Source organism: Tenrec ecaudatus, chromosome 2 (genome assembly GCF_050624435.1).
Source record: "Tenrec ecaudatus isolate mTenEca1 chromosome 2, mTenEca1.hap1, whole genome shotgun sequence".
NCBI classification, from domain to species: Eukaryota; Metazoa; Chordata; class Mammalia; order Afrosoricida; family Tenrecidae; genus Tenrec; species Tenrec ecaudatus.
The window spans coordinates 69,118,399-69,134,427 of NC_134531.1; the positions used below are offsets into that span (position 1 = coordinate 69,118,399).

Sequence of the window (16,029 nt, forward strand, 5' to 3'; positions counted from 1 at the left end):
AACGAATACAGTATAAAAGATTATTAAATTAGATACCACGACTAACTGAGGTATCGGAAGTCAGTGGGGGCGTAGTCAGTTACACGTTGGACTGCTAACTGAGAGGTTAAATGTTTGAAACCACCAGCCACCTACTCCTCGGGAGAAAGATGCGACTTTCTACTCCCTTTAAGAGTTACAGTCTCAGTAACCCATAGGAGACAGTTCTACGCTGTCCTATAGGTCTGTGTGAATCAGAATTGACCCGGTAGCAGTGAATTTGGATTGTTAGTTCATAAGAATGGAAAGATATTTCTAAATTGGAAAACCTGTGTTAATAAACCAATGGACCCTTTGACCAGTTTTACAAAATTCACCATCCATCCTCGTTTAACATAATGACTAAATATAAATACATGGATGCTTCCTTAGCAATATTGGTTAAAAGGAACCAAATTTATTTTTTATTTATAGGTGATATTTTATTACTAGAAAATAGAATCAACTGAGTTATTTCATATAGTTGGATATAATAAGGTGATCAGTTTAAAAATTAATAGAGAAATTAAGGGAGAGAAATATTTACAATATGAAAAAAAGGGAAGAAACAAAACCTTAACTGACTTGATTGTAGTCAGTTAGAAAAGTTATTCGTTGAAAAGAAGATTCAATTCTGTAAAAAGGTTTCCAAATTAACCTACAGATTTAATGTGACTTCTATCAGAAACCCAGTAAAGATATGTATTTGTTGATTTGACTGTCATTGTTAAGATCTCTGGAATCACAAAGCTTGGAAGAATAAGTCAGAAAATGCCTTAAAGAATAATTAGGTGGACTGTTTCAGCTGTAATGAGAATAACTTACTATAAACCAAACCTATAGCCAAACCAAATCGATTCTGATTGATTAGTGGCCCTAGAGGACAGAATAGCTGCCCCGCAAGATTTCTCAGGCTGTAATCTGAACTGGAGCAGTCTGCCACAGGTTTCCCTCTCAGGGCAGCTGGGGAATCGGAACCCCTGATCTTCTAGTTCGCAGCTGAGCACTTCACCACTGTACCTTCAGGATTCCTCTCTACTTAGTATGATGTGTCGATATTTAATAATTTTTGAGCTGTCACAACAGTAGATGACCAAATGAATTTGAACAGATCAGAGTATCCAGAAACAGTTCTAAAAAGAAATGGAAAACATAAATATATGGCAAAGTAGCATTTCGAGATCATGTGGAAAGGATTAATTGTTCAATACCTTGTGTTGGGTGGGGTAGCAGGCTAGACATTTGGGAAAATATTAAGCTGAATCCCTAACTCACATTTAAACAAAATAAAACCCATATGCACAAATGACGTATTGGTAGTAAATGAAACCCATAAAGGTACAGAAATAGCGATGAATGTGTGTGCACAGAAATGCCGTCAACTCAGTTCTGACTGATAACCACCCTGCGGTCAGCAGAATGAAATGCTCCTGGACCTGCACCAACATCATCGTTGTTTGGTTTGCATCTGTTTTTACAGTCACTGTGTGGTTCATTTTATTGAGGGTCTCTCTCTTTTTCGCTGCCCCAGCTGTATGTTCCCAAGCATGATGTTCTTTCACAGGGCTGGACTTCCCTGATAACATGTCTGCAGCACATGAGATAAAGTCTCGCTGTCCTCATTTCTAAGGTCATTTGACTGCACTTCCTCCCAGGCACGTTTGTTCTGCGGGCAGTCCACGATCCTGTCGGTATTCTTCCCCAGCACCCGAGCTCAAAGCCTCAGTTCTTCATCCACTGCCGGCTTTCACGTACCTCTGAAGCAGTGCCGACTACCATGGTTTAGGGCAGGTGCCTCTTGGTCCTCAAAGTGGCATCTTGACTCTTTAACAGGTCTGTGCTGCAAATATGTGTAACACATATATAATTTAATCTGGACATGTAGAAGACCTTTCTAAGCATACTACAAAACGCAGAAGGTATATAAGAGGAGATTGAGATATATCTTACATATAAATAAAGGTGTGTGTAGAAAATATTTGATTAAAGCAAACCCTGAAGTGGAATCAGTGTTCACTCTGAGAGAAAAGTATTTGCAGAACATAAAATAGACCCTAGGACTTGCCCTGGAGAGCTCTTCTGAATCATTAAGTGCACACTGCCACAGTCGGCTAATATAGGGAAAAAAGCGCCAAGTCACAATTAGTCTAGAAGGCATATGCAAGTAGCCATGAGTTCTCCATTTTAGAGACTAATAAAAGTGAAGTAAGGTTGTTAAGAGGGATTTGACCACGGTTAATATGAGTACAAATTAGTAGAACTCTTTGGAGATTATTATATTGTTAAACAGATGTAATATTTTTTAAACATTTTATTAGGGGCTCATACAACTCTTATCACAATCTATACATATACATATACATATATCAGTTGTATAAAGCACATCTGTACATTCTTTGCCCTCATCATTTTCAAAGCATTTGCTCTCCACTTAAGCCCTTTGCATCAGGTCCTCTTTTTTTTCCCCTCCCTCCCCGCGCCCCCCTCCCTCATGAGCCCTTGATAATTTATAGATTATTATTTTGTCATATCTTGCCCTATCTGGCGTCTCCCTTCACCCTCTTTTCTGTTGTCCGTCCCCCAGGGAGGAGGTCACATGTAGATCCTTGTAATCGGTTCCCCCTTTCCAATCCCCTCACTCTCTACTCTCCCAGTATCGCCCCTCACACCCCTGGTCCTGAAAGTCAGCTGTAATCTTTCATTCAACAATTCCAGCTCCCAAAATCTATTCTTCAGAAATCACACAAGTGGGCAAAGATAAAGACACACGATAATCCTTGCAGCATTGATTAGAAACATGTACACCAATAGAGGAGGAAACTGATTGTTACTGCAGACATTGAAAAGAGGGAGGTAGAATCATGCTGGCGTATGCTTAGAAACTCCCGAATGAGGTAGATGTACATACTCTTGTGAGCAGATAACGATGAGAATAGGATTACCAGGGCGTATCATTTCTTCTGCATATACTTCTATATTGTTTGACTGCCGCCTGCTTATCTTCCTGGGCTGCCTTGCCTTGCATGTCTTGCAGGTTGCTATGATAATAGAAGCTGTAATGTAATAGACAAGCTTCAGCAGAGTTTTCAGACTAGGAAGAAAGGTTCAAACATCTAATTCTGATGATAAGCCAATGGAAACCTATGGGCCACAGCGAAAAAGAGAGAGACCCTCAATAAAATGAACTGCTCCATGTGCTTTGGACACGTCAACAGGAGGGGGCAGTGTGCCCGGCTCGCTCAGTCAGAGCACGAGACTCTTCATCTCAGGAGGGGTTGGTTCCCAAGGCGAACATCCAGTTTGGTGAAGTAAAGGGCCAGGGAAGCTTAGCCCAGTAGCTGCAGTGATGACTGAGGCATGCTGGTCACTGTGAAGATGGCCGAGGACTAGGCAGCAGTTCATTCTTGTGCACATAAGGGCCACAAGCTGGAATTAACTTGGTGGCAATTAACAACAGCATCATTTTGGAATGTTTAATAGGGAAGTTGTTTTAAGATGGCTTATGTTGCTAGGAAATGGATACTTTTAAAAGTGGTGTGACTTAAATTGCATCCTTACAGTTTATTCCAAGTATTCATTTGTTCATTCAGTCAGCAAACATTATTGCATGCTAATTGTCGAGGTTGTGGTGGGGAAACAGTGAATCTAATAAGTAGATAATTTTATGTTTGAAAAAACATGCTCTAGAGAAAAGACATTGTATAGAGCAAGGGTCCTCAAACTACGGCCTGGGGGCCACATGCGGCCCACCAAGGACATTTATCCGGCCTGCCGGGTGTTTTTATCCCGTGTGTTTTTTTACTTGAAAATAAGATAGGTGCAGTGTGCATAGGAATCTGTTCATAGTTTGTTTTTTTAAAAACTACAGTCCGGCCCTCCAACGGGTCTGAGGGACAGTGAACTGGCCCCTGTTTAAAAAGTGTGAGGACCCCTGGTCTAAAGTAAGGTAAGGAAGAGTGAAAATGAAATTCCCTCTGTAAATTCAAACAGTGGGTAGAATGGGTCTCATTAAAAAGGAGCCATTTGAACAAAAGAGCTGAAAACTTTCACGCAATTGTACTACCTCCCCAGGATCCTGTGTTCAAGCTAATCATTTGAAGCTGGAAGCGTTCTTACGAACTACATGGTGACTTTTTTTCCCTCTCACTGGTTTACGATTCATAACGAATCGTAGAATTTTATTGAGTGTTCTCAACACTCAACTGTGCGTGTACAGATATGTGTCACCATGCCGCGAAATCTGCAGATGGCCCCTGGGGAAGCACGTTTTGTAACACCCTTGGAGAGATTTTCTTACTCCTTGGGTCAGAGCCGGCATTACCCTAGCTCGCGACTGGAGGAGATAGGTAAGCGTGCTTCCATTGAGGTAAAACAAAGCTCATGGTTTGGCTGTTCGCTGTGCTCTCCTCCGTGAAGGTGTCATCCAATGGTATCCAGTCTACTCCTCTGAATCTGGCAACGTACTGGAAATGCAGTGCCAGCACCACGGACCTCAGAGTGGACTACAAGTACAACCCGGAGGCCATGGTGGCTCCCAGCGTGCTCGCCAACATGCAGGTGGTGGTGCCCGTGGACGGAGGAGTCACACACATGCAGTCCCTGCCCCCTGCAACATGGTAAATCACCTGCTTCCCAAGTCTGCCAAACTGCTGCTGCAAGCCCGGCTTTTAGAGCCCAACTCCCCAGAGTTGTGTTCTAAGTGGGAAAAATTGTGGTGTTACTATGAAGAATGCTGTTCCTTTCAATAGTTAAGGACCAGTAACTTCCATCCCAAACAAACCTTGTCCCGAGGGCAGATTGCTGACCTGTGTGAGCATTGCACTTACCTCAGGCCTCCCTTCCGGCTCAGTAGGATTCCTTACCCCAATCCCTCAACTGCTTCTCTCCTGTCTTCTATTTTTAGTATAATAGATACTAATTCTGTCTCCTTTACTCTGACCAGTAGAAACGAGAGCAATTGCGTAATTTTGTAAATTTCCATTAATTGAAAAACCTGGTGCATTGTATTTATACTGTACTGTAAATACATTTTAAAACTGAGTATCCAATTTAGCACTATAATAGTTCTAGTGAAATTTTATAAAATGAATGTATTGATTTTATGCATGTGTACATGATGCTAGACATGTAATCCAAAAATATTTGTTCTTATTTAGGAATCCAGAACAAATGAAAGCGCTTTGGAAATTGTCTGGTATTTCGGAAAAATCAGAAAACGGAGGTAAGTATATGCGTGCCTTTTTATTCATAATGTGGTGCCACTCATGGAAAATAGATTTTCAGGCTTGTTTATTGGAAATTTCCTGTTGGAATTTCTTGCCTTCTGGTCAGTTCTGGCATTGGCCACTAGGTGGAAGTTAATGCCTTAAATAAGCGTGAACCTGCCAAGCTCCAGAACACATTTTCCTTTCCCTCTCTAGAGAGAATGTGCTTTCTCTGTAAGACAAATAGATTGCTTTCATATAACTGTGTCAGTATTACAAAAGTGACTCTGTGTACAAGCAGACATGCAAAGAAAATACCTAATAGAGTATGCTAAATCTCTTTAGTTCATTCTGTTATTGGGGTTCTCCTTCCCTCCCAGGAATCATACGAAAGCCTCCAGGCCTTAAAAGAGAGAAAAAAAGGAGAGAACCTCTCTCTCCTGGCCATGTAATCCTATTAAAACAACTATCGGCTGCTGTCGACTCTGTGATGATCGCTTAAGGAGAAGCAAGGTCATTACTGTTTCCCACTACGTTTGCTCCTATTTGTCTTCACAGTGTACAGGAAAAGTCTCTGCTAGCTGTTCAGTCCCTGTGTCTCCTCATCAATTCAACTTGTAGTTAGGGGGCTTCAGTTCCCAGAACAATCAAGCCTTTAACAATAGATAGTTGCAAAAAAGAACAACTCTGCCCAGTTTTGAATGCTTACTTAACAACCAATAACTACTTGTGGACTAGCTTTATGGATTTTCAAGTTTTGCTCAGCCTTTTCTTTTTAAACGTTTAAAGTACAGTGCAATTGAAACATAAAACGCATCAGTATAGTCTTCACAGGTGTTGCTGTGCAGAGGACCATGGGCATGTGTGCTGTGCTGTCTGTCACGTGCACTGCCCTGCAGAAGCAGAGCCACTCTTAGTGAAATGTCTGAGCTACTGCATAGGTTTTGCTAGTGGTTTTGGTACTTAGAGGTTGCCTCTTCAGTTGACCAGCTGCACTGAATTTTACCAGTTGCTTTGCTCTCTTAGTTTTTAGGGAACTAACTTAGAAATGAAACAGAAATCTTACTTGAATTAAGAGCTTAAGATCACTTTGCAAGGAAGGAACGAAGAAATTTTTCCTCAGAAAAACACTATTTTAAATGTACCCACCTCTCTCTTACCAACATGGCTAGGTTCCAAAGACTCACTCGTTATTTTAGAAATTGGCGTTAAGTGAAAATGGAGAATGACATCACAGAGCTGAGAATGACTAGGTGATTACATAACCACCGGATACTATGAATCTACTAGCAGCACAGCCAAGTGGTTGCAGCCTTGCACCAATGCAGCCTTGGACCTATCTGGTCACTACTGCCTGATGTATATCATTAATGCACTTTTTTCCTCAATCCAATGTCAGCTCATGAGCCAGTCAACAAATGAGTTGGTGCACTTATCAAGAAAGGAATTTGTTCTAAACAGTGAGATAAAGATTTTTTTTACCAACAGTTCTATTGAAAAATAATCTACATATCATATAATTCAATAGTTCAGTCATTCAGTCTTATCAAGGAGAATCGTACAATCATCCAACATCTATTTTAGAGTGCCCCCCCCTTGGTTAAATTGTCAAGATGATTTATGCAATTACAATATGCTCTAGTGCTCTCACCTGCCTCCCATCTTCATTAGTTACTCCAGAAAATCCCTTTCCCTCCCTATTATCTCCCCTACCCCACCCCGTATTCCCTATAACCCCTTGTCTCCATAATTATCATAATACATCCATTCCTCCTGTGCTTCAAAACTGGGAGACCCAACAGAAAACAATAGGTAACAAAATCATGTTAAGGTGGTAAGGGTAAAAGCATAATAGTATACAGACAAAAATACTAATAATGCATAAGAAGGAAAAGATCCCCAACAACAATAAAGGGAAGGAAGACATTTCTGTCAAGGAACCAGCAAGAGACACTTGCACCCAGAACAAATTTAGGCCGTGCCTATAAGGTAATCAACTAGCCAAGTGTCGAGTTCAATCCAGCATAATCTAAATTACAATTGTCTCTGTCTGACAGGAAGGTTGATCAAAACTCTTTCCTGTGGCTAGAGGATCTGCCAGGGGCTTGGTCTGACCCTATACTCTGCAGATGGGTTTTTGGGCTCTCACCGTCCTGCTTTTGTCCTCACCATATTTGAATTTTGTAATTGCCATCTTTGGATCACACAAGCTGGTGTGCTTCTGTGTAGACTTAGTTGACTCCTCACTTAGATGGCAACTTGTTTGAAGCTTTTAAGACCTCAGACACTATTCTGATTGATAACCAGGCACCATACAGATTTTCATAATAAGATCTTTTCATTTATTATTCAGGAATTGGGGATCTATAAGAGGAAATGGAAAAATATTATTAATGTGGCTATCGTGTTGTATTAAGCGCTGGTGGTTTGATAAGTGTTTGACTGCAACTGGAAGTTCAGTAGGTCAAGCCTCTTGTGTGTGAGAAAGATGCAGCAGTCTGATTCTGGTACAGAGTAATTATAATTGTGCACAGATAGCACCCACCTTCTAAGTTTGTTGGCCAGCTGCTTCCTCACCTGGGAAATATTTTCATAAGTGCTGCTTTGTCAATTTTTTAATATAGGGCTGTAAAAAATAAATTGGCATAGCACCCACCCCACCCCCCTCAGGAAGAGGGAGCCATGTGAAAAGAGGATAGAAGGCACATGTAAGCTGCGTACAAATATGATAGCACCAAGAAAACAAAAAGGTTCCACCTTGGCAACCCTGTGGGGCAGTGCTAGTCCGTCTCTAAGGGGAACTGAGGTGGGATCAGCTAGACAACAATAGGGGACACTTTGTATTAGTTGAGCCTTTAAAAAGAAGTATTCAAGTTAGATAAGTGTACAATAGAAATGCTTCTGTCTGTGGCTCTGGGCCCAGGAGGGGACAGGACAAATTCTGAAGTTTAAGGATGTCTAAGATGACTAACTCTGGGCCTGTGGTGGAACCATCACAGATGTGCATTGCAGATAATAAATTATAAACACTTAGGAGGGCTTGGGCACTTGTTAAGATTGGGCATAGAAACAAAGCCCACATGGAAGAACACACCAGCCTGTGCGATCACAAGGTTCCGAAGAGATCAGTTATCAGGCATCAAAGAACAAAAAAATTATCATTGGGTACACATTTCCATGATACGATCACTGAGGACAAACGGGGCGAATAAGCAAATGTGGTGAAGAAAGCAGATGGTGCCCAGCTATCAAAGGATATAGCGTCTGGGGTCTTAAATGCTTGAAGGTAAACAAGCAGCCAACTAGCTCAGAAGCAACAAAGCCCACATGGAAGAAGCACACCAGCCTGTGCGATCACGAGGTGTCGAAGGGATCAGGTATAAGGCATCATCAGGAAAAAAAAAAATCTTACCATAGTAAATGAAGGGGGAAGTGCAGAGTGGAGACCCAAAGCCCATTTGTCAGCCGCTGGAGATCCCCTTGCAGAGGGGTCTAGGAGAGGAGATAAGTCAGTCAGAGTGCGATGTAGCACCGATGAAGAATACAGCTGTCCTCCAGTTCCTAAATGCTTCCTCCACTCCCAACTATCATCCAAATTCTACCTTGCAAGTCTGGCTAGACCAGAGGATATGCACTGGTGCAGATAGGAGTTGGGGGCACAGGTAATCCAGGGCAGATGATACCTTCAGGACCAGCGATGTGAGTGGCGATACTGGGAGGGTAGAGGGAGAGTGAGTTGGAAAGGGAAACAATTAAAAGGATGTACATGTGACCTCCTCCCTGGGGGATGGACAACAGAAAAGGAGGTGAAGGGAGATGTCGGACAGGGCAAGATATGACAAAATAATTTATAAATTATCAAGGGCTCATGAGGGAGGGGGGAGCAGGGAGGGAAGGGGGAAAAAAGAGGAGCTGATGCCAAGGGCTTACGTGGAGAGCAAATGCTTTGAAAATGATGAGGACAATGAGTGTACAGTTGTGCTTTACACAATTGATGTATGTATGGATTGTGATAGGAGTGGTATGAGCCCCTAATAAAATGTTCAACATAAAAAAGAACATGTAGAGAATTAAATTTAATTAGTAAGTTAGCCAATATTATCTATATATTTGAGAAACATTTAGCTACATATTTGAGAAACATTTATATATTTGAGAAATATATATACATATATATTGGTGTTATATAAAAAACATATATTTCTAAGTAAGAAACATCAGAATGAGGAGTGGGCTATAAAAGTGTATTTTTGTATTCCAACTTTCCCACTCAAGTTTCTACCTTCTCAATAAAGGATGCCAGCAAATTTTAAAAAGTTGGGCATAGAGGAATTATTGAAACCCAAATGAAGGCTGAACATGATAGTGGGACAAGAGGAAAGTCAAAGGAAATAGAGGAAAGTGCTAGGAGGCAAAGGGCATTTGTAGAGATCTAAATACAGGCATGTACATATGTAAATATATTTATATTTGACAGTGGGGAAATAGATCTATGTGCATATATTTATAGGTTTAGTACTAACGTAGCAGATGAACATCGAACCTCTATTCAAGTACTCCCTCAACATAAGAACACTGTTCTATTAACCTGGCATTCTATGATGCTAATCTTCCCAACACAATCGGTGAAGATAAAGCGGGTGCATAAGCAAATGTGGTGAAGAAAGCTGATGGTGCCAGGCTCTCAAGAGATCTAGAGTCTGGGGTCTTAAAGGCTTGAAGACCATCAAGCTGAGAAGCAACAAAGTCCATGTGGAAGAAGCATGCCAGCCTGTGTGATCTCAAGGTATTGATAGGATCAGGTATCAGGCATCGAGGAACAAAAAAATCATACCATTGTGAATGAGGGGGAGTGCGGAGTGGAGACCCAAAAGCCATTTGTAGGCAACTGGACATCCCCTTACAGAAGGGACGCGAGGAGGAGACCAGCCAGTCAGGGTGCACTGTAGCACCAATGAAACAGCCCTTTCCTCTAGTTCTTTAATGCTTCCTTCCCCCTAGTATCAAGTTCCCAATTCTACCTTATAAATCTGGCTAGACCAGAGCATGTACACTAGTACAGATAAGAGCTGGAAACACAGGGAATTCAGGACATTTAAACCCATAAGGATCAAAAATGAGAGTAGTGATACCAGGAGGGTACGGGAAAGGTGGGAGAAAGGGCGGAGGGAACTGATCACAATGATCTACATATAACCTGGGGGACAGAAAACAGAAAAGTGGGTGAAGGGAGACATGGGGCAGTGTAAAACATGAAATAATAATAATAAATTTTCAAGGGTTCATGAGGGAGGCTGGGAGAGGGAGGGAAGAAAATGAGCTGATACCAAGGGCTCAAGTAGAAAGAAAATGTTTTGAGAATGATGATGGCAACAAGTGTGCAAATATGCTTGGCACAGTGGATGGATGGATTGTGATAAGAGTTGTATGAGCCCCCAATAAAATGATTTTTAAAAAATAATTGGGCAGCAGTTGGTCTCCCTTCGTGATCTACAGCAGCAGACACCAGGGTGTAGGAAGGATCCGTGTAGTTTGATACTGTAGTTTGATACTGACTGCTGTTCAGGGAGGCACTGAACATCACTTTGCCCGGCATTTCTAGCCACTTGGAGTCCTGGTCATGGAGTGGTTACACATTGGGCTGCAATCCACAAGGTCTGTAGTGTTAAACCACCACCCGTTCCTTAGGAGCAAGACAAGGCTTTCTACTCCCATAAGCAGTTATAGTCTTCGAAACTCCCAGGGCCAGTTCTAGCCTGTCCTGTAGGGACACTGAGTAGACATGGACTCGATGGCAGTGAGTTTAGTTTGGTTGGGTTCCTGTCCACTTCTTCACCCAGAAACCTGGGAATGCTCTTAAGCTCCTTTCTCCCCTCTGGACTCCAGCCGACTCTCTTCAGATGCCCAGGTCCGATCTGACTCTTGGGGCACCTTGGGCTGTTGGCTCTTACTGACTTCCCATTGGACCCTTACCGTCTTCCTTGTAACTCTAAGCTGGCTGCTCTGGTGTTGCTCCTCTCGCCTGTTTCCCCACTCATTGCAGTTCTCGTCTCTCGATGTGACACGTACAGTTCTCTAGGGCTTGGTGCTTGCGGCCACGCTAGTCTTCTGTCCCTCTCCGTGCACCGGCGCCAGTTCTCCAGCCTTCGGGGTTGAATTTTCATGCAGTTGCCCAACCTCATTGTGCTCTTGCAGGGAACCCATCTCAGCACCTCTAGTACCGCTGACTATGACGGCGTCATTACTATCACCATCTGTCAGTTTGGGCAGAGACAGGTGTGCTTGTGTGCCTGTAGCTCAAGAGCCCCTTTGCGTCTTTGGTCCCACTCACTCACGGTTAATTAATTACGACTGCTGTAGACTGAAGGGTGTTGAATAAAGGGTAGGTCAGAAAGAAACCCCCTCAGAAAGGTTGTCTTTGGCAGGATGGTAGTACAATTTTTAAAAGAAAAGTGACCAGAAAATACTAATTTTAACTGTTTTTCCTTTTTTGCCTCTCCCGCCCCCCTGCTACAGGTCTTCTGCAATCATTTTCTTCTTATCCATTTATCCCACCTTGGTCTCCCCAAGGGCTCATGCTCCCTTCTGCGCTCTCCTGGGTGACTTGGCTCACTCTCAGACACGAGGCTTCAAAAGTTGGGAGAATTTCTGTCGTCTTTCATATGCATGTCTTCATGAACTTTTGAAGCCCCTTGTATATCTGTTGCACAAACTTTTCAGTAGTAAACATCTCTGAAGATGCGTTTAAACCAGAGGGAAGCTTGAATTTAAGATGATTTGCTCACTGAAAGCTAGTTCTAATTCACAGAATAAAACCTGACTGTAAAACAGGACAATGACTCATTTATTTCTGATGACTCATAAGTTTGGTGAATTTGATGTTGTTTTAGCTAATATGAATTTGGTATGAGATGTAATTTGCCTTTCTGTAAGTTCTTTATGCTTTTTCTCATAGGTTCAGGATCCCTCAGAGCAAAATTTGACCTTTCAGAAGGACCCAGTAAACCAACCACACTGGCAGTGCAATTTGTCAGCGAGGGAAATACCCTCTCAGGAGTTGACATTGAACTTGTAGGCACTGGCTATAGGCTTTCCTTACTAAAGAAGCGGTTTGCCACTGGTATGTTGGGAGATTTCTCTTTTTTTATCGGCATGTAAGTCACATTTCATATAATTTAGTAGTTTAGTCATATTAAGAAGAATTGTCTTTCCTCCAGTTCTTCAATGCTTCCTCTCCCCACTATCATGATCCTATCTCTAATTACAAATCCAGCTAGACCAGAGCATGCACACTGGTACAGATAAGAGCTGGAAACACAAGGAATCCAAGACAGATAAACCCCTCAGGACCAATAATGAGAGTAGTGATACCAGGAGGGGAAGAGGAAGGTGGGGGGGGGGACGTGACCCATCACAATGATCTCTATATAACCCCCTCTGGAGGATGTACAACAGAAAAGTGGGTAAAGGGAGACATTGGTCAGTGTAAGACATGAAAATAATAATAATTTATAAATTATCAAGGGTTTGAGAGGGAGGGAGGTTGTGGGAGGGAGGGGGGAAATGAGCTGATACCAAGGGCTCAAGTAGAAAGCAAATGTTTTCAGCATGATGGCAACAAGTGTGCAAATATGCTTGACACAGTGGATGGGTGTATGGATTGTGATAAAGAGTTGTACGAGCCCCCAATAAAATGATTTTTTTAAAAAGAGTTGTGCAATCATGACCACAAATTTAGGATATTTCATTCTTTTACATATTTGTTGTTAGTCAGATATTGTAATGTATGCGGCCACCATTGTCTAAGAGTAGTAAACAAGGGTCAAGCCATGTGTACTCTAAAGGCGTGGAAGGTTTTTCTTTGACCTGGGTAGGAAGTGCTAGGAAGGAACACACCTGGAAGACAGAATGTGCGTGGTCAGAATAGCCGAACACCTGTGATCTGATTTTTAAGTTATTGTAAACAACAGATGGGAACTGTAACCGCAATAAAAAATGTCCTCCTTTGAGTTCATTTGGAATTATAATTACAAAGGTCTGCTTGGTGTTTTTCAGGACGTTACCTGGCTGATTGCTGATGGATCTGGGAAAGGAGTTGGCACACAGAAGCAGTATACACCTGCCATTCTGCATTATCTGTTCTTTCCAAACATTATTCTCACTTGTACAATGTCTGTCGAGCACAGACACCTTGAGAGCTAACTACACATGTTGCATTGCACTTTCAAAGTCAGTCATTGGAAGAAGTAGCAGTGAGATGATTTTCAGTGCTGTACTTCATCAGCTGCCATATTCAGGAAGCACATTTATTCTGAATCTCAGTTAATGAAGTCTTATTAGTGAAATTTAAAGTAATCTTTATTGTCTATGTTGTGAAAGGGGTTGATGGTAGAAACATCAGGTCTCAAATTTCAAAAGAGCAACCCCCAAATAATTTAGCTTTCCATAACTTATTAGAGTCAGAGATAGCTTAAGTTTGATGTTGGACAGAGGGATACAAGCAGAACATGAAGTTTTGTAAGTTTTGAATAATGTTAACTCAGAATACTCAATCAAATTGAGGAATGTGCCATAAATCATCAGACGGGGGCCCTTGTATGCAAAAAATTATCATTTGATTCTCATAAAATTTTAATAAAGTGTAAAGTGTTTTATATAATTTTTTAAATCCTCAAGTGCAATGTGTTTTAAAATAAGCTTGCAAAGGACAGCAGAGATACTTACTCCTGCGGTTAGTTAACGTTATAGAAGTTGTGATTGTTTTGATGAATTAATGCTATAGATTTAATTTATTTTTATATGGATTGCATAATGTGTGCCTTTTAAAACAATAACAAAACCAGCACGGTGCCTGCCGTTGGTGTGTGTGAGCGTGCCTCGTGTGCTTTCTCAGCCTGGGTGGCCCCTCCAGAGCCGCATGGTGGCCAAGCAGTTTGACAGGGGGTTGCAGTTTTAGTAAGTATCTGTGACTGCAGTTGGGAAGGAAATTCAAAGTAACTAAAGAAACAACTTATACCTAAGATTCACGGCTCTTTTCTGCAATGAACACTGTAGCTACTTTGAAAGCTATGCATAATGGTAGATATTTAAAGGGGGGAATTGAACCTCAAATATTTGATCTATGAATTTTTAAACTGAGACTGGAACCCTAGGATGGTCAGTGGCAGTTGGTATTTTTACTCAGTGTAACATTTCTACAACTATGTTTCTCATTGCAAACGGAGCTGGTCATGTGCGTTGCTGTTTGGTGAGGAACAGCATTTTAGAGCCAGTGACTTTGGTGCCGGGAGGGCGGAGCGCTGCCATTTGTCTGGTGTGCGGCATTTGGAAGCAGAGCGGTGTGCAGTGTTTGGCGCTACCTGTTAGAAATAGAGAAGGTCTTTGATGTGTTTTGGGAAAGCATCTTTAAACTACTAATGTCAAATAGTAAGAAAAATCTAACTTATAGCAAATCCTGGTTAATTTCAGAAAGGAAATATTTTGGACAAATGTCTGTGACTTACAAATGAGGATTTTATTCACAGTGATAGATGTCAGTGCCCTTCATTTTGTGTATTAGAAGTTACAAGTTGTGCTAAGTATGATTATTTATGCAAAACCACTCATTGTTCTGCAAAAAATAAAACCCCTTTCACTAAACACTCATATGTAAAATCTTGCTATACTAAATACAACAGAAAACCCATCCCATAGCAATAACACAGTGTGTGCTTTTTAAAAACATATATTCAGTGTTAGCCCAATTCGAAGTTTAAATTTGACTGAAGCAGCACATATGGCAATTTGCTAACATGTTAATCATTATTGATAGTGAGCAAAACTAGAATTTCTAACACGTTGTCCTCTGTAAAATACCAGTTACTGTCATCTGCTTTGCAATCAGACTGCTTTTATTGCGCAGTTAACATTTTATTACTGGAGTCCAGATATTATACTCACCGTGTTTGTTTTTAATCAAGTCTTTCCTACGAATGTACAAATTAGTGAAATGGTTAAACGTCTGCACTTTTGTAACCACAGTCTTCATACCAGGTGTCGATGCATAAATTTTTATATTGGGTGCAGGTTACAATTTTGAAGCCATATAAGTTTATATTGATTGTTTTGCTTTTCGTATAAAAAGAAATCCACTAATGGTGTAAAACAGACCAGTAGATTTTCAGTGGGATATGTATGTAGCAAGCTGGTTCTTGCTTATGTATAGTGATACACTTTGTAGTTTCTCTTAACCACGAATTTGTAAACACAGAACTCTAACAATGTGAGTTTTTAAGGATTGTTATTTACTACTTTGGATTGTAATTAGAACATTGCAAATCTATCTTACAAAATTTTGTACATACTTTTGATTTTTTTCATAAAATGTAAATTTTACATCAAAGTTGTACCCTTAATAAACATGTAATATATAATTTATCATTTGGTCTGTGTGTGTCTCTGTCTCTGCGGAGGAAGTACTAGTCACTCCACAGATGGTAGGGCGGCACAGCCTGCCAAGAGAGGAACGACAGGTGGAACTGCTGTTTTCAATGTCAACTGATTGTACCCGAAAACTGAAGTGGGAAGATGATCCCCAAAATACAGAGATTCCTTAAAAAGATTTTTTGTATGTGCTTTAAGATATAGTTAACTTGCTGTTAGGCTTTCCTGAAGACTCTCCTCCTGACCAGTGACTTGGAAACATATCATTCTAAAATCATATTATTCCAAAGAGACCATTAAGACCAAGATATCCTCCTTCCACCCCCAAAAAGAATACATGAAAAGAAACCAAAGGAAATGAAAGAATGAGTGATTAATCTTCAGT

At 41.1% G+C, this 16,029-nt stretch overlaps 1 protein-coding gene across 2 annotated transcripts in view; it reads left to right on the forward strand.

Moving 5' to 3' along the window:
- Positions 1-15,611, forward strand: part of FCHO2 (FCH and mu domain containing endocytic adaptor 2) — a 141,425-nt gene extending 125,814 nt beyond the window's left edge. Inside the window, exons 21-24 of one of the 2 annotated variants that reach the window (XM_075541160.1) lie at positions 4,435-4,634; positions 5,175-5,239; positions 12,178-12,342; positions 13,278-15,611. In XM_075541160.1, coding sequence (XP_075397275.1) covers positions 4,435-4,634; positions 5,175-5,239; positions 12,178-12,342; positions 13,278-13,300 — 453 coding nt within the window. In that variant the 3' untranslated portion in view covers positions 13,301-15,611. The remainder of the gene's footprint in view (positions 1-4,434; positions 4,635-5,174; positions 5,240-12,177; positions 12,343-13,277) is intronic. The other variant, XM_075541159.1, reaches the window with a different exon arrangement.
- Positions 15,612-16,029: the final 418 nt, after the last annotated feature.